The sequence below is a fragment of the Bos grunniens genome, chromosome 23 (assembly GCF_055505025.1).
Source record: "Bos grunniens cultivar Pamir isolate PY7600 chromosome 23, Bosgru_T2T1.0, whole genome shotgun sequence".
In the NCBI taxonomy this organism is placed as follows: domain Eukaryota; kingdom Metazoa; phylum Chordata; class Mammalia; order Artiodactyla; family Bovidae; genus Bos; species Bos grunniens.
The window spans coordinates 44,776,330-44,800,339 of record NC_141187.1 but is presented as its reverse complement, the minus strand read 5'-3'; the positions used below and the strand labels follow the sequence as shown (position 1 = coordinate 44,800,339).

The window sequence follows — 24,010 nt, the reverse complement described above, 5'->3', positions numbered from 1 at the left end:
GCACACCAACAAGCGGTTGGAGTGAATAGCGGTCGTGCACGTGCAATAGACCACAGTCCCTACCAGTCCCCGCAGCGTGGCTCTGTTAGCTTTCTACTGCTGCCCTAAAAACGGCCACACACGTGGCAGCTGAAAGCAGCACCCACTTGCTGTCTCACAGTTTTCTAGATCAGAAGTCCAGGCGGGCGCAGCTGGGTCTCTACTTAGGGTTTCACAAGGCTGCTCCTGGAAAGAACAGGCTTCCCAGCTCAGATTGTCTGCCAAATTCAGTTCCTTGGGGCTGCATGCCTGAGGTCGCTGCTGCTTTCCTTGCAGCCTCTAGAGGCACCATCTTCAGGCCAGAAACAGTATCACGTGGAAGGAAATTCTTCCCACGCTTGGAATCTCTCTGGCTTCCCCTTCTGCCACCAGCTAGAGGGAACTCTGTCCTTAAAGGACTCCTGTGATGAGATTAGGTCCACCCAGATCAGGGCAAAGGTCATACTCAAATGACCCCATCCCAGGTCCTTCATTTGCCTGCGAGCCCAAGAAAGACCCAAGTAGAGAAAGATTCTCAAGTATTTTCCAAGCAAAGGGCTTCAGACACGTGCCAACATTCCTTCCAGACCTCCCTTTGCTTTTATGCTCTTGTGGTAGTTTTTACTCCATCAAATAGGACTTGGTGAGCTACTCTAGGCTTTTTACAATCTATTATTAGTCTGCTCATTACCACGGAGATTGTGTCCTCAATTCAGGGCTCCCTGTAGACAGCGGTAATAGGAACAGTGCCAGGAAGGTGGCAGACTTGGCCTCTGGGGGGCTGGAAAAAGCACAAGGAAGGGAAGGAGAGCTGTAACAGTTATGAACCCACCAGGTGCTCAGGCTTCCCGTCAGCTCAGTTAAGCATCACACGGGCATCATTATCCCCATTTGTCCAGAATAGAGGACCGAGGCTAAAAGGGATTGCCCAAGACCATAGAAAGACGGCAGGTCTGCCTGCAAATTCAGTTCTGTGATCCCAAGGCTCTATGTCTTCTATTTTCCATGTCGGGAATTGCTACTAATGGGAGGGTGGGAGCAGCTTTATAGGACTGAACTTCAGAGCACCAGGTGGGTTGAGAAAAGAAGCCCAAGCCCTCTGGGCCCAGCTAGAGCCCAGCACAGAGCTGAGAAGCCATCAGGAAAGGCAATGGGGGGATGGCAGAAGCCAGTTACTGCTTGGAGGGGGCGGGCTGGAGGTCCCGCCTGGGAGGACCACAGCCACTGTCATCCTGGACAGGTAGATACACCTGGGCAGTGTCAACTACAAAGTGGCACTTACCAAGAGCATTGCCAAGGACTGAACAACAAAGGCATTTGCCATCTGCCTTTACGGAGATTGAACAGCTGCTACAGCTGTTGACCTTTGACAAGCCCTGAGGGAGTTCAGGGTGGAGGGAGGAGCTAGTGCTCCAGGGAATCTGATAGCACAGGTCTTCAGAGAGTTGGATGTATGATCTCAATCCTTGCATCTCCTCATATCTAGAGAAGCACTAAATCCCTTCATGGTGACATCAGACCCTCATGACTAACAGAAACCCTTTTGTAAAATGAGTGCTTCATGGTATTGAACTCCCCCTTCTCCAAAACCTTATATATTGACTTTCCCCCACTGCCACTTTGGAGCAGGCTCTCAGAGCCCTCTGAGATGCTGCCTCCCAGGCCGCAGTCCTCATTTTGCCCCAAACAAAGCTTAACTCACAACTCTCCAGTTGGACATTTTTTTTTTTAGTCGACAGCAGTGAACTCGCAGAGCAACTGAAGGAATATGATCAGGAGGAGACAGGCTGAGGGAACAGGCCACGTGGCGACTGGGTTCCCACACTGAACAAAGGAAAGGGCCCCAGCCTTCTGCACGCAGCACCTGACATCTTGGCAGAAGGGGCTGGGCAGCAGTGGGCCTTGCCACACACTTTAGCCCTGAGAAACACAGAGGCAGCAGCCAAACCACTGTGGGGCCACACTCCCGCCATGCTGTGAAGCCCAGGAACACAGATCCTTGGAGGAATAAACACCTCCAGAAATAAACAATAAATATAGCCAGAAAGCTGCCCAGGAAAGGAAAGCAGCTCAATACCCTGAAACAATGGATCTCACCCTTCGGCCAGAAGCAGAGGGAACAAGTCAGCTGTGGGACCATCTTTAATTCAAGAGCTCCGGTTTCTATTCAGGGGACCAGACAATGATAAGAAACCCCTCCCACAGCCAGAAGGCAATCCAGAGCCAGGGCTGAGAACCAGCAGGTCAGCATAATCATTAACAAACCACTTCCCAAAGCTCTCTCCAGGTCTCAGACCAAGTCTGTGACAAGGGGTGGGGAGGGTAGTGAGGATTAGAAACAGAGAAGTAATCTAGAATGAACTAGGGTGTTTGTGTGCGTTTAGGGCAGAGTGGTACAGATTTGTGACGTTCAGGGGCTGTCATGCACCCACATCAGCCTGCTCCACGTGGAAATTTCCCACTTTGGGCGTCTTGGCAGGAAGCAGAGCGTCTTCCCATTATGGAAGCCAAGCCGGGGGTTGTTTCCCAGCAGCCTTTGCAGCAAAAGCACAGGCACACTTGGGTTTGGCCAGCTAGGGATACTACCTGGGCCTGGTACCCAAAGAAGCTGAAGTGTGGAGAGTCCAGGCCAGCAGGAGGGATAGCAACCTCAACTTCCAAAGCAGTGACAGTGACGCCAATGATGGCCCCTGCAGCCCAGGACCAGCATCAATGCAAGCAACCAGGTCCATCCACATTGGTGGGGTTCCTCTGTGTCATCTGGCCCGATTCCAGCTGCCAAAGTCTGTCTTTGTTCTTGTTTTCCAAGGCTGTCTCCCCGGGCTCCTGAACATTTCTGTGATGCATTAATGTCCTTTTGAAAAATTCCATTCTGATAAAATCAGCCAGGCAGTTTCTGTGGTTGGCAGTTAACATGCTTCTCTAATACAACAGGTTTACAAGCTTTCTGGACTTCTTTCTGAGATTGATTTCAGCGCAGAGGAAGCACTGAGAATCTATAAATAAAGCAGCCCAAGATCCCACGTGATTTATTGGAGCGAGGAAGTGGAATGGGGATCAGGGCATTTGGAACGGTGTGACCCAAGCCATCTGACACTGAGTGAGCTCAGTTCCCTTATTATGAAATTGGAATAATAACGCCTTCTTCACAAGGCTGCCTTAAGTGTGAAATGACATATAGGTACTATCCTGACACATGAAAAGTGCTCATAAATGTCAGCTGAATTTAATAATGCATCCAGATAAAAGCTGCCCATGTCAGCTCTGAAAGCAACAAAAGTTGAAAGAGATGGGGTGGGCAGGGAGATAAGTACAGGGCAGCAAAGGGGGTGGGTAAGGTGCCAAGACTTGAAGTCAAAATGGGTCCTAAGTCTGGCTTTGTTCCTGATGCCATGTGCAAACCATCTTGAAATGGGGCAGATATCTGGCCCCGTTGAAGGCAGAAGGAGAAGAGGGTGACAGATGATGAGATGGTTGGACGGCATCACCAATTCAATGGCCATGAACTTGGGCAAACTTTGGGAGATGGTGAGGGAAGGGGAGGCCTGGCGTGCTGCAGTCCATGGGGTCATAAAGAGTCAGACACGACTTGGTGACTGAACAACAACAATCATCTGGCCCTTCCAGTTTGGTAGGACTGATGAGAATAGGAAATGAATAGTACTTAGGAAAGTCTTCAGGAAGAAATAAACCTAATTCAAGAATGAAGTTACTGCTGAGATGCAGTAGAAAAGTGTCCCCTGAAAAAACAAATCTGCTGCATCGTTCTCTGCCTGGAATCCCGGGGCTGGATGCTGGGCGCTCTCGTGAATGAAAACAAAGGGCAGAGCCGACAGGCACCAGCTGGGGTGCTGATTCACTTGACACTGGGCACACCCCTGGCATTACTGGCTATGTGTGAGGCCCAGGGAGGCAAGGACAGGCAAACGGAAAGGCAAAACCAGTGTGAGACATTCAGCTGAGCACCTTAGCAGCTGCTCCTGTAAATAACTGAAGCTCAGCGGTGATCTAGGCTGCGGATCAGAACCCCTCTTTCCTGAGAACCGCCCCTCACCCTTGGTTGCTGCTGATATTTGGACGCATCTGTGCTCCCATCATCACTAGGATGAGGGTCTTGTCCACAGAGCTCAGAACCTTAGAAATGGGCAAGACTTGGAGAGGGTGAGGGTGGCAGGGGAAAGTTTACAACGCCCTTAATTGGGCACAGAGATCCAGGCCACCCTGGAGCAACCCAGATGCCAGCCACATCCTCCCTGCCCCAGCCTTTTCTCTTAAAGAGATAGTGTTCGATTTTTCATCTCTGGACCAGTCGACAACCCCCTGCACTGAGCCCATGAAGGTTTCAACAGGTTTAGCCAACCGTGGCTGAAAGGCCCAGGTGCTGGCTAGGGTGAGTCTTAGAGCTTTGGAGGTCTTGTTGTTTTGTTTTGGCAACAACTTGTAAACAATGCAGACTCTTTTAAAGGCAAAAGCCTAGTTGGCAGCAACTTCCAACTGGGTGCGTCTGGGTGTGTATCTGCCTGAGCAATGCTAGTTGAAAGCCTGAGAAGCTAGAAGTTTCGTGGGCTGCCTGGTGATGTCAGGTGGAAACAACCCCACTTTACAGAAGAAAGAGTGGGCTGAGTCAAGTCTTAATACTCTCTCTTCCACTGTGAGACCCTGAAGGAGGCAGGGGTACAGGTGATAAAGGCTCTGAAGGCTCTCCATAATCCTGTCGATGCTCCTGAGTGGAAGGGACTCCCACTGACCCCCAGAGAGGGTTCTGCAGGGCACAGAGCTGGAATAAGCCTGGCCTGGGGCTCCTGAACACCTGACCACTCAGCAGCCTTGTACCGGACTGCGGGGGGATGCCCAGATGCTAAGGCACAGCAGAAGCCCTAAAGATGTGCCAGATGCAGACAGAGAACAGGGACAGAGACCCAGGCTTGGTTCTCTCTGTTCCACAGTGGGGCAGGGTGTCGTTAAGACCCCTAGAGAGCAGACAGCTGTGGGTTGTTCCCTTCCCTCCTCCAAGTCAAGTCTCACCCCCCTCACCCTGAGAAACGCTTGTCATGCTTGATCACACTGAAGTCTGCTTGTCCACCCCAGGAAGAAGGACTATAGAAACAACTACACGTACTGATTGAAAGGATTACGAGGTACAAAGCACCTGGTGAGGTGCAGCTGCGCTCGTCAGTTCCTCCCAACGCCCTGGAGAGTCACCGTCATCACCGTGTCACAAACCACAAAGCCAAACCCTCAAGAGTCGATGCCCAAATTCACACCCCAGTAAGTGGTAAAGCCAGGATTCAAACCATATTCTGGTTCCCTCCTCGTGCCTGTGACTCATCTTGAAAAAGTACATTGCATGAGATATCACCTCACACCTGTCAGAAAGGCCATCACCAAAAAATCTACAAACAATAAATGCTGGGAGAGGATGCAGAGAAAAGGGAACCCTCTTGCACTGTTAGTGGGAATGTAAATTGATATAGCCACTGTGGAAGACAGTATGGAGATTCCTTAAAAACTAGGAATAAAGCTACCATATGACCCAACAATCCCATTACTTACAGGGCATATACCCTGTATAACAGAAGAAGACATGTGTACCCCAGTGTTCACTGCAGCACTATCTACAATAGCTAGGACATGGAAGCAACTTAGATGTCCATCGACAGATGAATGGATAAAGAAGCTGTGGTACATACATACAATGGAATATTACTCAGCCATAAGAAGGAATGCAGTTGAGTCAGTGCTAATGAGGTGGATGAACCTAGAGCCTAACATACATAGAGTGAAGTCAGTCAGAAGGTGAAAAACAAATATCATATATTAGCGCATATACATGGAGAGGGCAATGGCACCCCACTCCAGCACTCTTGCCTGGAAAATCCCATGGACGGAGGAGCCTGGTGGGCTGCAGTCCATGGGGTCACTAAGAGTCTAACACGACTGAGCAACTTCACTTTCACTTTTCACTTTCATGCTTTGGAGAAGGAAATGGCAACCCACTCCAGTGTTCTTGCCTTGAGAATCGCAGGGACGGGGGAGCCTGGTGGGCTGCTGTCTATGGGGTCGCACAGAGTCGGACACGACTGAAGCGACTTAGCAGCAGCAGCAGCGCACATACCGGGAATTTAGAAAGATGGTACGGATGAACCTGTTCTCAGGCAGCACAGGAGATACAGACCCAGAGAGCAGACTCGTGGGCCTGGGCAGGTGGGGGCGGGGGAGGGGAGAGTAGCACAGAAACACGCACACTACCACATATTAAAGACCCAGCGGGAACTGGCTGCGTGACACGGGGAACTCAAACTGGGCTCTCTGACAACCTAGAGGGTGGGATGGGGTGGGAAGCGGGAGGGAGTTTCAAGAGGCAGGGGACATATGTCTACCTATGGCTGATTCATGTTGATGCATGGCAGAAACCAGCATAATAGTGTAAAGCAATGATCCTTCAATTAAAATAAATACATTAAAAAATTCATAAACTGAAAAAAAAGGAAAAACAAAAGTACATTATAATTCTAAAGCCAACTTCATAGGCAGTAAAACACGACTGCAGAGGAATCCAGTTGTCGTCATGGATTCTCATGTAATTATTCATTTAACCCAAGAACACTTATTGAGGGCTTTCCTGAGGAAGCAATGGGAGGAGGTGCCCAGGCTCTGCCTGGTCTTGTAGTTTCCACGACTAGTGTCTGTGCTTTAGAACCATAGTTCCCAGCCTGAATGTCTCGGCACCCAAGGTATCCAGTGGTCCCAGACTGAACTTGCTGGGGAACGGCAGTGTATTTTTCATTTTTGAGGAAAACACAGTAACGGTACTTGACATCTGCTGGACACTGCAGGAGCTACTCCTCAGAAGGTTCACAGTTTCAATCCTGAATTACACTATCTGCCTTTCGACAGCTTCCCACCTCTGTGAAGCTTGGCTTTCAGCAGTCGCGGTGATAAAAACCAAACAAACAATCAGAAATATCAGGCAAAACTCAGGGCAGGCTGGGAAATGAGGGTGCAGTGTTCTAGCTGCTTCTGTGGTTTGATGCACTCGGATCCCAGTGTAACTGAATCTGATCATTTAAGAATGAAGTGCAAATATTTTTATTCCTTCAATTTAGGTGCTATTTTTTCAAGTATCTGGGACAAATCTGTCTTATTATTTGGACTTACTAAATGGAATTGCCAGATCCAGGAGCACCATGAAAAAATTACTGAGACATTAAGGGCACCATGAATGGAGAACGTTGGGGAACTTTTGTTCTAGAGCATTCTGTATAGTCCCTCCTCAACCCGTGATTAGAAGTTCTCTGCTATATTCAAAATGGAAAACCAATAAGGACCTGCCGGATAGCACATGGAACTCTGCTCAGTATTATGTGGCAGCCCGGATGGGAGCGGGGCTTGGGGAGAATGGATACACGCATATGCATGGCTGAGTCCCTTTGCTGTTCACCTGAAACAACCACTACATTATTAATCGCCTATACCCCAACACAAAATAAGAAGTCTAAAGTTTGAAAAAGGAAAAAAAAAAGTTCTTTAAAGGCAGAAGCCATCTTATCAATACTTTGGCTTCTCCTTGGCATAGAAGTGGCTCGCTGTAGACACTTTTTAGTACCTGATCCTCATAAACGTTTGAATCTGAAGAATCTGGACCTGACCTGAAGAAGCCCTTAAAGATCCGCAGAGGTCCAGAGAACCATGAGTGAAATGGGGGCTATGGATACTTCAAGCTGGTCCCACCAGCTGGGGTGGGCAGAGTCGTGCGTGGCACCTTCTTGATCTTAGAGAATAAACACAATTTTCTGAACTCTCTGACGCAGAGTAATACAATCAATTGCCTCTTAAGGGTTTTGAAGACACATGAAGATATAAACTTTAGGTATAAATCACTTTAAACTTCTGAGTTTAAGCTGAATCTATTAGCACATCAATGATCTAGATCATTTTTTTTCCCAGTCTCCAAAGGCAAACTCATACCTCCAGGAAGGAGGGGCTCTCAGCACAGAGGGGAGGGTCAGAGGTGGTAGGCATTAGCAGAGTTCACGTTCCAGCGCCTGGGTGTCTCCCAGCTGGAACTCTCTAGCAGGAGTTGCTTCTGTATCTGCTGACCAGGACAGCGCAGATAAACTGGTTGCTTAGCAACAGCTGCAGCCGCTTCACGGGTGGGGGTGGAGGCGTGGGCCCACGGTGAGCCTGACATTCTCATCTCAGGCCTGTGCCAGCATCTCCAGAGAGGCCCGGCAGGAGAGGACCCACCCAGGCACTCACTCCCACAGGATTCTGGTCCTAACTAACTGTGGATGACATCAGCAAGCTAAAAATGCCCCCTTGGAGTGCATGGAACTATCTTTAAATGGTCTTTAAAACTTGGACTGCAAGGAGATCAGACCAGTCAACCCTAAAGGAAATCAACCCTGAATATTCATTAGAAGGACAGATGTTGAAAGCTGAAGCTCCAATACTTTGGCCACCTGATGCAAAGAGCTGACTCACTGGAAAAGACCCTGATGCTGGGAAAGACTGAGGACAGGAGAAGGAGACAGAGAATGGAGATGGTTGGATGGCATCACTGACTCAATGGACATGAGTTTGAGCAAAACCAGGAAATAGTGAAGAACAGGGAAGCCTGGCGTGCTGCAGTCCATAGGGTCACAAAGAGCTGGACACAACTTAGTGACTGAACAACGACAAAACTGGCAAGTGGTGATGGTGGGGACCTTCTGTTAAGACCGATCACTCTGCAACAAGGAAGGGTGGCTAAGTCCTGCTTGGTGCTAGAGACAGGAAGATAGTGGGATGGGGCTCAGAGAAGTCTCCAATCATGCATTCCTGCCAGGCTGGAAAAGGAAATAACAGAATTTTTCTTTCCTTTAGGTGTATTAAGGTTAAATAGTCATCAAGGGGCTTCTGAGTAGAACTTGTGAACTGTCCTGTTAGCTCATTGAACAGGTGAGTGACTTTTGAAAGCAGGTCAATTTCTGTTGGGGGTGAGTGAGTGAGAGAAGAGAGGGAAGAACTGTATTAAACAGAGTCATATAGGTGAGGGGCAGGGAAAGAACTGTGTCTAAAACAAGAGCCACTCAGCCTCTTCAAAGGCTTAAAGCCTGAAGAATGGTCTCTGTGAAGTTAAAGCACTCATAGGGCAGAATGATAATAAATAACAAATATAACAATAAACAATAATATGCAAGAATAAAGTCATGAACTATTCCCTCCTTAGTTATCTCTGCCCTATCTGTGCAGCTGACGTCTCCTTTAGATTTTTTTCATGCCCCATTTCCATCAAACAGCAGTTTATAAGCCTCTACTCTTATCAGTTACCTTAGGGTAGTGAGTTTGCGCAATTATCCCTTAATTTTTTCAAACAAGAGCTTTGTGTTTATGGACCTCTGTCCTCCTTTTATTCCCAGGCCCGAAAAGGTCATTATGTTGATGTCCAGGGAGCCTCCATCTCACCCCAATTCCCATTTTTAAGCTCAGACAAACAAACTTGCATTGTGTTTGTGCTGGAGAGAATCAGCAGTTCCAGGGCCACTGTCTGGAGACCTGACTTGCAGTGGCCCCAGCCAGACTGCAGAGGAGCCTCGTACTCCTTGGGGGACACGGGGCTGTCGCCTGCCACCCAGAGCCAGCAGAAGCATCATTCACCTGGCAGAAGCCACTCTTGGGGGCTATCACGCACTCCCCCACCAGTGTGCCAGCCCCACAAAGCCCTTCTCACCGAACACCTTCTGCTGCTCTGCCCGATGGCTTTCACAGGCAGCGTCCCCTTCCACACACACCTTGCTGTCAGGGGTGAGTAGTCAGTGTCTGTGGGTACGAGGTGGGGGACAGGAGTGGGTGGAGACTTCATGTGGATCCTGTTCCCAGACCCCAGCCCAGCCCCTGTGCATTTCCTTCCTCATCCACAAAATGAGGGATGGGGCTTCAGCCTCATGTCCGAGCTGAGCAAGAGAAAAGGATTCTAGGGGCAAGAAGTGCTTGTCAAAAACACAAAACAGTTTCAACCCTGTGTTCCATCCTCACCTCCAGCCTAGACCTCACTGCCCACTATCCTAGCAGAGGTTCAATGTGCCAGTCACCACCCCTCATCCCATGTGCTGCCGTGTGGTTCTGTTTTGATGGTTTTAAAACATTAAGCACCCTGTTACCCAGGCACTGCACACAGTAAGTAGAAGCTGCAATCACCCTCTCCATCAGCAAAAGGTTTCTCTGATTCAGTACTTCTATGAGCCATTAATGTTTGCGTGGACATTGGTCAGTGCACTTTGCCCCAGGTTCTCTCAGATAATTGACTCATTTCATACTGGGGAGGGGGTGAGTAGATAAAATGGTGAGCGTGTTCGTCACTCAGTCGTGTCTGACTCTTTGTGATCCCGTGGACTGTAGCCTGCCAGGCTCCTCTGTCCATGGGATTCTCCAGGCCAGAATACTGGAGTGGGTTGCCATTTCCTTCTCCAGGGGATCTTCCTGACCCAAGGATCGAACCTAGGTCTCCCACATTGCAAGTAGATTCTTATCGTCTGAGCCACCAATAGGAACAGAAGTCAGAGAGCTTTTCAGTCAAGAAAAGAAGCAACACGGGCTTTCTGTGCCCATAGTCCTTGTGGAAGGAGAGTGGAAGGCTCAGCATCCTTGTGGAAAGGCCCCCATGGGCCAGTCCTGTGCAGCCCTGCGGGAACACAGCTGCATCACAGCTCTCCATCCAGGTGGAGAATGGGGCTCCCCCAAACACCATCTTCTCCCGCTCTTGTTTCTCTGGAATCTAATGACACTAAAACTTACTGAAGCATTTCTTTTTAATAATAAGCACCAAGTTGTGCTGCTTGAATTTCAAATTTTTTAAAAAAGATTGATTCAAAACAACCTTTTCGTGTTGTGGCCATCATTACTTATTCAATTAATTTGGACTCTACAAAATAGTACATGAATTTCCTTGGCCAGTTTCTTAAAGGAATAATATATAGGTATTTTGCTAGCTGGCTAACTGATAAACATGTAGCCTATTTTTAAAAGACTTACTTTATCATTAAACATGATCTTTTTCACAATTTTTATGTAAATTTTATATTTCACATAAAAATGAGACAGCTCTTCATGCAGGATATGGAAAGTTATACAAAAAGGACAAGATGCAGAAAAATATGCCTGGTATAATATCATCTGTATAGAAAGACATAGATAACTATATATATTTGCTTGTGTTTATGTAAAATATCTCTGGAAGGGAACCCTGACCAGTAACACTGGGGGCCTGTGGGCAGGAAATGGGAGGGTGGCTTCTCAGAGTATTGGCTTTTGTTCTCTCTGAATTTTAAGTGCATCACAAATTTTAAGAGGACTAGATAAAATTAGGATTTTTGTTTGAAAAGGAAAAAAAAAAAATAACCCTTTCAATATCCTTTGGATGGAGGTGGGGGCCTAAGCTCCAGAAGGAGGGTCAGGAGAGATTCGATAGGGACTCACCCAGCAGTTGGCACAGCCGTGGCCTTGGGCATGGCCCTCTGCCAAGACGCACGGGGCATGTGATAAGGAGCCTATAAATCACTTGATAAAACTCATATATCATGGCCTGGCCTCTGATAGAGGAATCTTGTTTTTCCTTCCCTGTAATAGAAGAGATTCAGGAGTTATCCAGAAATTCAGATTGCAAGCGGTGTTACAGGCTTGACGGGCTTAGGCATTGGGCAGATGCCAGGCCTGCCCTTTAGTGGCTGTGCAAACTCAGATAAGAGCGTCAGCCTCCCAGGAGTTTAGCTTCCTCGTCAGTAAAATGCAGGCAGTAATACCCCGAGGAGCAAATAAAGATAAGTCGTGGAAAGTGCCCGGCTGCCGGTCTTCACTCATGAATGAGCGACAAAGAACCCAGAAGCCACCACCATGGCGGGGAGCCATCCTGAGGTCCCTAGGCTGTGCTCCCCCAAAAGAAATTTCTGGGTGTAAATACCAGCCAGCGCCACTCCCAGCTGAGCAAGGCCACAGTCACAAGCAGGGGAAGCTGGGGACCTTCCCTGGGCGGGCCCTCTCCGGCTTACGTTATCCCTTGGGATCTGGGTATGGGGGTGGGGGAGGCGCGGGGAGGGGTTGGGGGTTACGGTGGGACCTTCCCTGGGCAGGCCCTCTCTGGCTTGCGTTATCCCCGGGATCTGGGCATGGGGGGGCGGGGGCAAGCGCGGTGCGGTGGGACCTTCCCTGGGCGGGCCCTCTCCGGCTTGCGTTATCCCTTGGGATCTGGGCATGGGGTGGTGGGGAGGCGGGTGCGGTGGGACAATTCCAGGCCAAACTTGGGGTTCATTTTTTCTAGAAAAATTTGACTCTGGGACTAAATGTGCCAGCTGCTGACCCTAGGGTGAGTAAGGGCGGGCAGAGGGCAACGCAGGAAGGTCATCCTAGGGTGTCACCATCGCCTGCCTGCTTCAAACGTGCAGAAGTGGACTTAGAACTCGGGAGCCTGGGGAACAGCATTTACATGTTTAGTACGTTTTTCATGACCACAGACGGACATACCTATGAAACTCCTCAACATGCAAACCAAGCTGAGGAGCAGCATTGGTCTCTGTTCTAGGCAGTTCACTAGAAATTCTCCAAATGATTTTAGGCATCCTTTATTGAGCACCTACTGTTTGCTGGCCACAGTAAAGATGTTTATCTTTACTTTTCCCTGCAAAGTTAGGTGACTGCCTCCATTTTACAGATGAGCAAGTGGAGGCTCAGAGACAGTCTATTTCACCTGCAAGAGGTCACAGGTCAGGATGTCAACTCCGGTCTGAGTGGCCACCTGCTTTCAAACACTCCTCTCAAAGTGCATGCCACACTGCGAGTCTGTAGGATGTACCAGGAGCATGGTCTCCTACAGGACACATAGCCTTTCCCAGGAGTTAGTACCAAAGATGCTGTCTCCTGTTGTGATAGGTTGAAGGTCAACATCTGAATCCCCAGCATCTATGACCATTCCCTTATAGGATGGCAAAAGGGACTTGACAGATGGGACAATGGTAAGAATCTAGAGATGGGAAACTAGCTTGGATTATCCAGGTGGGCCTGATGTCATCATAGGGTCCTTATCCATAGGAGGAAAGAGATCAGAATGCGTGGTAGGAGACATGTCACAGAATCAAGAGGTTGGAGGGATGTGAGAAAGTCATTACCAAATACGACCAAGGCAGCATTTAGAAGCTGGAAAAAAGGATTCTCCCCGAAGCTTCTAGAAGGAACGCAGCCCTGTCAGCACTTTGAATTCAGATGTCTCACTTCTGAGAGTAACTCCGTATTGTTTTGAGTCCCTGGGACTCTTTGTTACAGCAGCCTTAGGAAGCACACGCCCGATGTTTCATGTCAGAGGGAGGGACAGTTACCTCCCAGAAGGAGGGGAAACGCTCTGAATGGGCAGTGATCACAGGTGTGCAGTGATCCGCTGGGAGACCCCACCTTCAGAGCACAGAGAGGCCCGCTGAGAAAAGCGCTGAGACAAGGACCAGGGTGCCTGCGACCATCACGTCACCAGCTCGGGGCACGGACCAGGAATAATTCTCCAGGGGAGAAGGCAGCGGTGACTGGGGACTGTGGGCCCCGCAGAAGCCGGCCTCGAAGGGAAAGAGGGGCGTCCGGCTTCAGGCCTCTCTGCTCTCCACCGGAGGATAGCCAGCCCGCTGTGAGAAATTCACCCGCCCTGCCACTGCCTGCTTTCACTTCCTCACTTCCCAGGCCCTCCATCATCTCGGGGCAGCCCCTGCCATAGCTTGTAGGCTGGGAGGCAGAACAGATGATAAAACCCAGAGGGGACCCGGGAGAGACTGCGGGCCTTGACAGCACCTGGCAGGGCAAACGTTCGCCTCCATCCGCCACATCAGAAGCCACAAGGCAGACCAGGAGAGCAGGTGGGGAACAGGAAACACATTTGGCCAAAGCACAACTCAGCCTGAGTGGGACGCATTGCGAGAAGATGCGGCTCCCGCAGGGGACGTGCCAGGACACACTGGCCCGTGTGCCTCTCCCTGGAGCGTTCTGGCTGCACCGTTTGTGGGGGGAGGTGGGGTATGAACATTTTTATATTAAGTATATCTTATATCAAAATAAACACAGACATGTGGAAACAAATACACATTTTGTATTAATTTTTAGAAGAAGAAATGTCTCCCTAGAAACCACGTCCCCAGGTACTCCCTCTGTCTCCTTAAGGATGCATTCCCTTTTCTTAAACATTTCAAAAGAAAGTCCGAGAAGCTGGGTTTAGGAAAACCTGCCAGCACTAGAGTCTTCACAGCTGTGTTTGACTCCTGGCGTAGGCAGCCACTAGCTGTGTTATGCTAGCTACTATATTGTTATAAATTATGTGATATAATATTTATTATACATGTAATACATAGTATATATCAGATCAGATCAGTCGCTCAGTCGTGTCCGACTCTTTGCGACCCCATGAATCGCAGCACGCCAGGCCTCCCTGTCCATCACCAACTCCCGGAGTTCACTCAGACTCATGTCCATCGAGTCGGTGATGCCACCCAGCCATCTCATCCTCTGTCATCCCCTTCTCCTCTTGCCCCCAATCCCTCCCAGCATCAGAGTCTTTTCCAATGAGTTAACTCTTCGCGTGAGGTGGCCAAAGTACTGGAGTTTCAGCTTTAGCATCATTCCTTCCAAAGAAATCCCAGGGCTGATCTCCTTTAGAATGGACTGGTTGGATCTCCTTGCAGTCCAAGGGACTCTCAAGAATCTTCTCCAACACCAATATATACAGTATATATAACACATAATATTAAATATTACATATTACATGTTATATATAATATACATTATATATGTATGCATTTATATATACATATATATAAATATACATACACACATATATCTATATAAAACATTAGCCCTCTTCAGCTTCTCAGTTAATGGAAACTTCTCACTTTCCTGCCAGCCAGGGTTCAGATGAGCCAGAGTTCAGACCAGCGCCCCAGAACAAGAACCATCAAGGGGCATTCAGGGGCTCAGAGTCTTTTTAAAAAATCTCTCCATTGACAAAAAAGCGGCACACATTAGTCGACTCTGCTCATTCTCTTTATTTCTTCTAGCGCAAAGCATGAGCCAGTGAGTAATAATGCCAGGCATCTGAAAGAAAAGGGCTGCACAGGCACTTTGGAAAGCAAGCAGATTTTTTAAGAATGTAAAACATACATCAATCCTAAAGCCCAGCAACTCCACTCCCAGGAATGTACCGAAGAGAAATAAAACCATCTAGCAACACAAAAGACCTGAACATGAACATTCATAGCAATTTTATTTACAAAAGCCCCAAACTGGAAACGACTCAATGTCCATTAGTGGCTGAATGGATAAAGAAATTGTGGTACACCCATAAAATGGAATCCACTCAGCAAAAAAACAAATGAGCTCCCGAGACATGGAGAAAGATGGAGAAATGTCAGACACACTAGGCTGAGTGGAAGAAGCTAGATGGAAAAGGGTCCACACTCTAGGACTATTTATCTGAGACTGTTCAATTGGCAAAGTAAGCTGGCATGACAGAAAGCACAGCAATGGGTACCAGGCTGGGGCTGGGAGGGTAGAATATGGACTCCAAGGTCACTTGAAGCTTTCTGGAGTGATGGAAATATTCTATATTCTGAGACTGGGGTGGTGTTACATAGGCACATACATTTATTAAAACTCAAACTACACACTGAAGATGAATGCATTTTATTGAATGTAAAGCACACATCCATTAAGTAAAGAGAGAAACAGAGAGGGACAAAGAGAAGGATGTGTGTGTGATGTCTTCGGCATTTTCCCTGTTGGGTAGGCCAAGGCATCATTTCTCTTTCTTCTAAAATCCTCTACACAGAAAATCAAGTAATCACTAAGAAGCTGAATTTCACCCTAAAGGCATTATCATCTATGAAACCGTAAGAATGCAGATTTTCATGCAGAGGAGAGACCTCTGGTCTCCTAATGTACTGCAGAGCGTGTGAAGACGTGATAAAAAGGGAAGGCTCTACAACAGACACAGCGCAAGCTAGGACACAGAAGTGGCCATGATGCCGGGGCCAATATTTTGCCAGTACACAGCCAATTAGAGGTGGAAAAAAATTAAAACATGTATTTATCAGTTGGCTTCCCAAGTAGTGTGGTGGTAAAGAATCCACCTACCAATGCAGGAGACACAGGAGACAAGGGTTTGACCTCTGGGTCAGAAAGATCCCCAGGCAACCCATTCCAGTATTCTTGCCTGGATAATTCCCTGGACAGAGGAGCCTGGCGGGCTTCAGTCCATGGGGTCTCAAAGAGTCGGACATGACTGAGCACACAGTCACTCAAATTTAGCCTCTGCCTTGAGATTTCTGAGTATCTCCCCATCCGCAGCCTTTCCCACCTTCTGAGTATCTCCCCAACCACACCCTTTCCCACCTTCCAAAGGTCCAGCAAGTGGAAGGCTTGGCAGCTCCACAGCCAAACTCTAAGGCGGCTTCTGTGCTGATGGACTGGTGCCTGACTACTCTGGATGGGGGGATATTTCAATGGCTCCCCCACAGGAATGGTATGAGTCAGGAGTAATCCGCCAACATACAATGATTAAAAGCACACACGTTTGGTCAGAATGGAGTGCTGCCAATGGAAAAACACAAACGCAGGATTCTGGTTTTTTAGCCACATGCCATACTCTTAAGGGATTTTTCCACTTGTGAGCCCTGCTTTGACCCTAAATGCAGACTTGTGTCTTACTCCCAGATCAATATTTTAATTTTTACTTTTTGGCCACGCCACGGAGCACGTGAGAGCTTACTTAGTTCCCTGACCAGGGATTGAACCTGCATCAGAAGACAGATTCTTAACCACTGGACCACCAGGGAAATCCCTTCTAGACCAATATTTTAAATGATGAAAAAAGGCAAGAACTTGGAAGAACAGAGAGAAAACCACATTTGGTAACTGGAGGCTAGGGAGGAGAAGTGGGAACACAAGAGGCCCTGAGCAGGAAACTCTTTCCCAGGGCAGGGGAATCTAACTCTCTATCCTAATAAGTAAAGTGAGATGAGCAACAGCCTTCTGTATCACCCCCTAGAACAGTTAGTCTTTATTGCTCAAGTATGGGGGGAGGGGTAGCAAACAATGGTGGTATGTCCAGTACCTTCAGTAGGGGATTATTTCTCAACAGGTGCTTGGAGAGCCAACAACAACATCACACACTTGTGCAGACCCACGGACCTACTGCCGGAGGAAATAATTCTGTTTCAAATTTCTTTATCTGCAATGAAGCAGGAGGGTTCTGATTCCATTTAATGAGGATTATTTGACTGAAGATGTTAGGCTTCCCTGGTGGCTCAGTGGAAAAGAATCCACCTGCCAATGCAGGAGATGCAGGTTTGATCCCTGTGTGGAGAAGATTCCCGAGAGAAGGAAATGGTAACTCGCTCCAGTATTCTTGCCTGGGAAATTCCCATGGACTGAGGAGCCTGGTGGGCTCCAGTCCATGGGGTCACAAAGAGTCAGACGTGAGTAAGTGACTAAACAACAACCATCTGACTGTAGATGTTAGCTTTGTATAAGGTCAGAGACTCACTGTGCCTGAATTAGACTTAAATCCTCAATTCCAGAAGGAGAGAAAAGGGGAGCCATTAGAGAATGAAGGAGACTTGAAAGACACGATTGCCAGTCTTAAGGGGAGGACTTGTTTGAATCCTGATTTGAAAAGGCCAGCCATGAGGAGACGTTCTAGACAGAATCAAAGAAATATCAATCTGGGTTGTGTAGTAAATGAGAGCAAGCAATTCTTGTTAATTATTATCAGTCCAATAGTGGCCTGGTGGCTAATTGGAAAGTGAGGGAAGGAGGGAACTAACAGATGCTAACTTAGGTATTTATAGGTAGACTGTCATATCAGTACTTTGGATGCTACTTAAATAGTTAAAATTTTACTGAAAAATGAACGATCTGAATATTATATTAGGAAAACAAGTCTTAATAATAGCATTGAAAAGGATAAAATACTTAGAAATACATTTAAGAAATGTAAAACCTGTACTCTGAAAACTCAAAAAAAAAAAAAACACTGAAAGAAATTAGAAATTACTTATGTAATTAGAAAGATATCCTATGTTCATGGATCAGAAGACCTAATATTACTGAGATGCAATACTACTCAAACTGATGTACAGGTTCAACACAATTTGTATCAAAATCTCCCTCTTTTTTTTTTTTACAAATTTATAAGCTGATCCTAAAACTCATATGAAAATACACCCAGAAGAGCAAAAACAATCTTAAAAAAGGAGTTGGAAGATACACACTGATTTTAAACTTACGACTATAGTAATGATGATGGTGTGGTACTGTCATGCAGACAGACAAACAGATCAATGAAATGGAATTGAGAATTCAGAAATAAACCCTCACACTTATGGTTAACTGGTTTTCAACAATGATGCCAAAACCATTCAATGGGGAAAGAACAGTCTTTTCAACAAGTGATGTTGAAACTAGATATACTTATCCAAAAGAATGAAGTTGGACTTTAACCTCATGCAAAAATTAACTCAAAATGAATCAAAGACCTACGTATAAAAGCTAAAACTAACCCTTGTGTTAGCAGGATATGACCATGGCATCCACACTCCATGGACTTAAACCTTGGTTCTGCCACTTCCTTGTTATGGCCAAGCAGATGGCTTAATTTGGCTGAATTTCACTGAAAATGAAGATACAATCAGCCTCATGGGGTTGTTAAAAAAAAACTATATGAGGCAACACTGGCATCTCCCAAAACATGAACTCAGGCCCTGTGAGTTCACTGTCAGCCGTGTTCTTGGTACAAGAACATGTAAGCTACTGAGTGTACATGTGGACTTGGGTGCAAAATGTAAAAGGCCACTTCAAGATTTAAAAAAGAAATTCCAATTTACAAAACTTGGTTTGAATTCTCCGCAATGGGTAATTTTGATGGAATCTGTAGTGTAAAACAGTTTGTTTCAAAGGCCCCAAGAATAGCATCCTGGAGCCCTCTGAGCCAAATTCTACCTGAAGACATTGCCTATGGAGCAACCAGCACTTACAATTTTTGAGTCTGGATGTTTTCACATGAGGTACCTCATCCCAGTGAACCACAAGCCCCACCATTCCTTAATGTATGTGTGTGTGCACACTCAGCTGTGTCTGACTCTTTGCAACCCCATAGACTGTAGCCCACTAGGCTCCTCTGTCCATGGGGTTTCCCAGGCAAGAATACTGGAGTGGGTTGTGCCATTTCCTTCTCCAGGGGATCTTCCCAACCCAGGGATCGAACCCATATCTCTTGCGTCTCTGCATTGACAGGGCGAGTCTTTACCACTGCGCCACTGGGAAGCCCTCCTTTATTGCACAACCTCAGGCATATCTCACTTGTTTACATCACTGTCTGGTCCTTCAGGGTGATTAAGTTTCTATGCTCTATTTCAAATGCAGAGAAATTTTTGGTGACTGTCCAACTTTCTTCTTACAAATGTCTGGAGAGCCTCATCTTTTTTTTTTTTTTTTTAAAGACTTTTAAAGTTTTGGAAGACTTTAAAGTTCTAATACTTTCAATAACTTAAAAATATGTTTCTGAAATATTTTAAAAGATAACATAGACCAGCCCTGTCCCAATGGAAGTATCACACAAGTTATAAGTGCAAGCCATTTGTGGGATTTTAAATTTTCTAATAGTCTCATGAAAAAAGTTTAAAAGAAACATGTTTTATATTCTTCTTCCAAATGAAGTGCCTGAAATCTGGTGCGTATTTTACATTTATAGTACATCTTCATGTGGAATGGCTTCATTTCAAGTAGTCAGCAGCCACACATGGTCATTGGCTTGCGAAATGGAAAAACCAATGACAAACCATGCACTGTGAGACCTTAAAGGAAGAAGTGGGGTTATACAGGAAAAGAACCTCAACATTAGAAACTATTTAAGTGGCAGATTCGGGGGCTTTGGTGGTCACGGTGGTGACAAGGGTCATGTTGAAGTTTGAGATGAAGTGAACCTGAGATCATATGATTCCAGTGCACAGGGGAAGAGAGGATATTCAGAGCTTTCTTTTCTGCTATGGTTTCTACTTCCATCCTCCCTACTCCATGCATGGGCTTCCCAGGTGACCCAGTGGCAAAAAATCCACCTGCCAATTCAGGGTTCAATCCCTGGGTTGGGAAGATCCCCTGGAGAAGGGAAATGGTAACCCACTCCAGTATTCTTGCCTGGGAAATCCCATGGACAGAGGAGCCTGGTAGGCTATAGTCCACAGGGTCACTGAAGAGTCACAGATGACTTAGCAACTAAACAAACAACTCCATGCATGTTGGGGGTGGGACGGGACAGGGTCGAAAGAAAAGCAAAGAAGAGTAGGTGAGGCTGAGCGATCACCACTCCTATTATCCAACTCTGCTTCAAGCTTGGGGCCCTACTCAGCAGTGGCCTGAACAGCCCGGGGGTGAGGATCTTCCTACTGATCCTGACCTCCCCTCCCCAGCTTCTGAGGTACCTTCTCTAGCTCCAAAAGCAGCCCTTCTGCCTCTGCTCTTCAAGGAATATTATGTTCTCCCAACTGTGATATTTTGGGTCTTTTTGGCAGGAGGTGGGCTGGGCAGGGGCGGAAATAACTCACGAATGTTCTCTGAACAAGGAATCAGGAAAACACAGACATCTGGCCCCAGGATTGTGCTGGCTCCAGGGACATCATGGTAAAGCCACTAACACTAATTGCTTTCACGTCTGCTCCCATTTCTAGTGGAAACAAAACGCCTCCCTGGCTAATGGAAAACAAAGCGTCCACTTGCTGTCTGTTTACCACGTTATGTAAGAATTCTCACTCCCACCACTCCTACCCCAGCCCCCACCCTGAAACCCTTTACAGGACATCTTGCACAAAGCCAGCAGGAGCCTCCCCATGCACAGAGAGGACGCCCGCATTCCTTCTGGGACTGCAGAACTCCCTCATCCCAGACTAAACCAATGCGGGGGGTCCAGGAATATTTCTGATCCCCTCATTGACATGACATGCCAAAATCTGAACCTCACCTTCTGAATTCAGACTTCTGACTGGCAAAGAAGGGAAAAATACACATCCATCTGAAATTGGGGTTTAAGAAAATGGACTCTCAACCCATCAGGCCTAACACAATTGCCCTTTAAAATGACATGCAGCGGCTCACTAGGAAGCATTCTTCGACTGCCATGTTCTAGCTGGGTTGCCTGGGTCTACCCCTGTGGCAGGACTTAATACACAACATGCTCTATCTCCCCACTGACCACTGGCAGGACTGTATCTCACTCAGCCCTCTATCTCCAGCCCCAAGCAGGGGTCTCAGCAAAGCCTGTGTGCAGTGCTTAGTCATGTCCAACTCTTTGCAACCCTATGGACTGTAGCCTGCCAGGCTCCTCTGTTGCCAAGAATAAAAACTGTTTCCCAGTATCCTTTACAGTAAATTGGAACTTGGCCATGTGACTAAGTTCCAGCCAATAGGATATGAGTAGAAGTAAAGTATAAATTTCCCATGGTGCAATTCTCCATCTCTCCCCTTCCTGTGTGAATACTGACAGAGGTGAGGCCATCTTGGGCCACAAAGCCAAAAACAACACCCCAGGGATGGTGGTGCAAAAAGACAGAGGCAGTGTGGAACATCAGACCTCTTTCAGAGGGGCTGCTGTGTAAGAACAAACTGTTATTTTGGAAAACTGGGTTATGGTAGCTAAAATTACCAGAGAAGGCAATGTCACCCCACTCCAGCACTCTTGTCTGGAGAATCCCAGGGACGGGGGAGCCTGGTGGGCTGCCATCTATGGGGTCGCACAGAGTCGGACACGACTGAAACGGCTTAGCAGCAGCAGCAGCAGCTAAAATTACATGCTTAGATTTGTTGAAGAAAAGAAAGGACAATACCCCTAAAACAGAGAACCCCACAGCAATGGTTATTTTATGTGTCAATTTGACTGGGCCACAGGGCACCCAGATATGAGGTCAAAGTTTATTCTGAGGTATCTGGGACGGTGTTTCTGGATGAGATTAACCTCTAAACTGAACTGGGCAAAGTAGATTGCCCTCCCTAATGTGCGTGGGCCTCATCTAATGAACTGAAGTCCTCAGTCTGAATGCTGGATAAGAGGGATCTCCTCCTGCCTGACTCTCTGAGCTGAGACCTCAGTCATTCCCTGCCTTTGGACTCACAAATCATCAGCTTTTCTTGAATCTCAAGCCTGTTGGCTTTCAGACTAGAACTTACACTGGACTTGGACTGTAACTACATCATTGGCTCTGCTGGGTTTCCAGCTTATTGACTGCAGCTCTGGGACTCAGCCTCTGTAATTGTGTATCCTAATCTCCTATGAGCCATCTCTTTTTTAACTCTCAGCAACCATGGGTCCGGCTAAAAGTTGATGGTTCTGTGACTAAAGAAGAAGGAGAGAACTGACTTGGGGGAGGGGAGGGATAACCAGGAGTCTGTGCTACACCTATAATATTTGCTGAGACCCATGGGCTGAGACAGGGCTTTTATCTCCAGAAGCTGGAGATAAAATTGGTGTGTAATAAGTGATCCTGTCAATGGGGAAACAGACAAGGCGTTGTCTAATTACACCATACTATGAGATATAGATGGGTATAGACACAGATATAAATCTATCTCCAATCAGTTCTGATTCTCCAGAGAACCCTCATACAGCCACTATTTGGCTCTCATTCTGAGAAGCCAGCCTCTGGCTCTTCCTACCTCTTACTGCTGAAGAATCCCACATCCCTGACAAGATTACAGGCTCCTGGGATGCAAAGATACATCTTTTTCCCTCACTTACTTTTGTCTCCACCTCCCTCTATACGCTGCTTACTCCAGGCTGGACACAGAGCAGCACTTCTTGGCCAGACTGACTTAAACACTTGAATAAGAAATCATATTAAAAACAAAGCCGTTTGTCTCCTCTCTTTGGAGTGTCTTTGCAACACCCTGTTGCAATGGCTGAGAATACTGTCCAAGATGGCCAAGTTCAGATGACTTATCTTAGCATCAAAACCTTCTCAAAGCAGAAGTTGGGTTTTGTATAAATACCTTCAGTGTAGCCAGGAGGCTCTATGTAGCAAAAGGAAAACTGGGGGGACATTAATTTGGAGGAAAATTATGATGAAACCAATGGGGTTCAGAGGATAAGCTATTGCAACAGGATTTGTCAGACAGCTTTTCCTGAGTCACTGAGCTCCTCCACCAGGAGAGGACTGCAGACACAAACCCTTTGTCTAACGTGGCTGGTGATAAAATAGATAGGGTGACTCTGACTCGACTCCCTCCCTCCTCACACCCTCCCAACCAACTCTCCAAGATTGCCCAACCAGAGAGCAGAAGTTCACAGAAGCTCTCTTCTTGGGTCAGGTCCCAAAGGATGGAGCGCTTGGCTTCGCTCCCAGATAAACTGTGATCCAGCGAAGGTATGCGAGAAGCGTGCCCTTCGCTACCCGACACCACAGAAGGGAGAGCCGCCAAGCGCCCCCCAGGAGCGTTTGTCTCCAGGTGGAGAATGTTTCTGAACTGACAGTTTCGCTCTCCAGCTGGGGAAATAGCTGCCCAGTCAGAACACAATTGAACACGACCTTGGGCCCCAGTTAGGCAGGCGGAGGTTAACTGCCTTTCCTCCTCGGGCTGGAGGCAGGCAGGGCCCATCATCTGCTTGTGCCTAATTACATTTTCTGCTGCACAACACAGCAAGCACCTTATCTCGGGCAGCGAAGCCAGCTTCCTCTGGTTTCTCCTTCTGGTTTGAAGCAGAAGTTTGATAAGGGGCACATTTCGCTTACAGAAAAAAAAGAAGAAAAACCACTGTTAATTGTGACGAGAAGGTATTTTGTCTACTGTTACTTTTTCTTCCAGTAAAGGTTTATATTTGCCTGTGAGAGTCTGCCCATGTGAACCTGGCAGGGAGGAAAGAGAAGGCGGCCACGAGAAGGAGCTCAGAAGAGTAACTCAGGAAATGAAGGGAAGTAGGACAGTGGGTCGGAATGAAATCCTGCCACAA

General features: G+C 47.2%; 1 protein-coding gene across 2 annotated transcripts in view; it reads right to left on the bottom strand.

Moving 5' to 3' along the window:
• The window catches only part of GFOD1 (Gfo/Idh/MocA-like oxidoreductase domain containing 1), a 105,065-nt gene that overhangs the window by 20,813 nt on the left and 60,242 nt on the right, over positions 1-24,010 (bottom strand). Inside the window, exon 2 of one of the 2 annotated variants that reach the window (XM_086370807.1) lies at positions 11,476-11,616. The exons of the other annotated variant lie outside the window; for it this stretch is intronic. Coding sequence (XP_086226933.1) covers positions 11,476-11,616 — 141 coding nt within the window. The remainder of the gene's footprint in view (positions 1-11,475; positions 11,617-24,010) is intronic. 2 annotated transcript variants of the gene reach the window in all.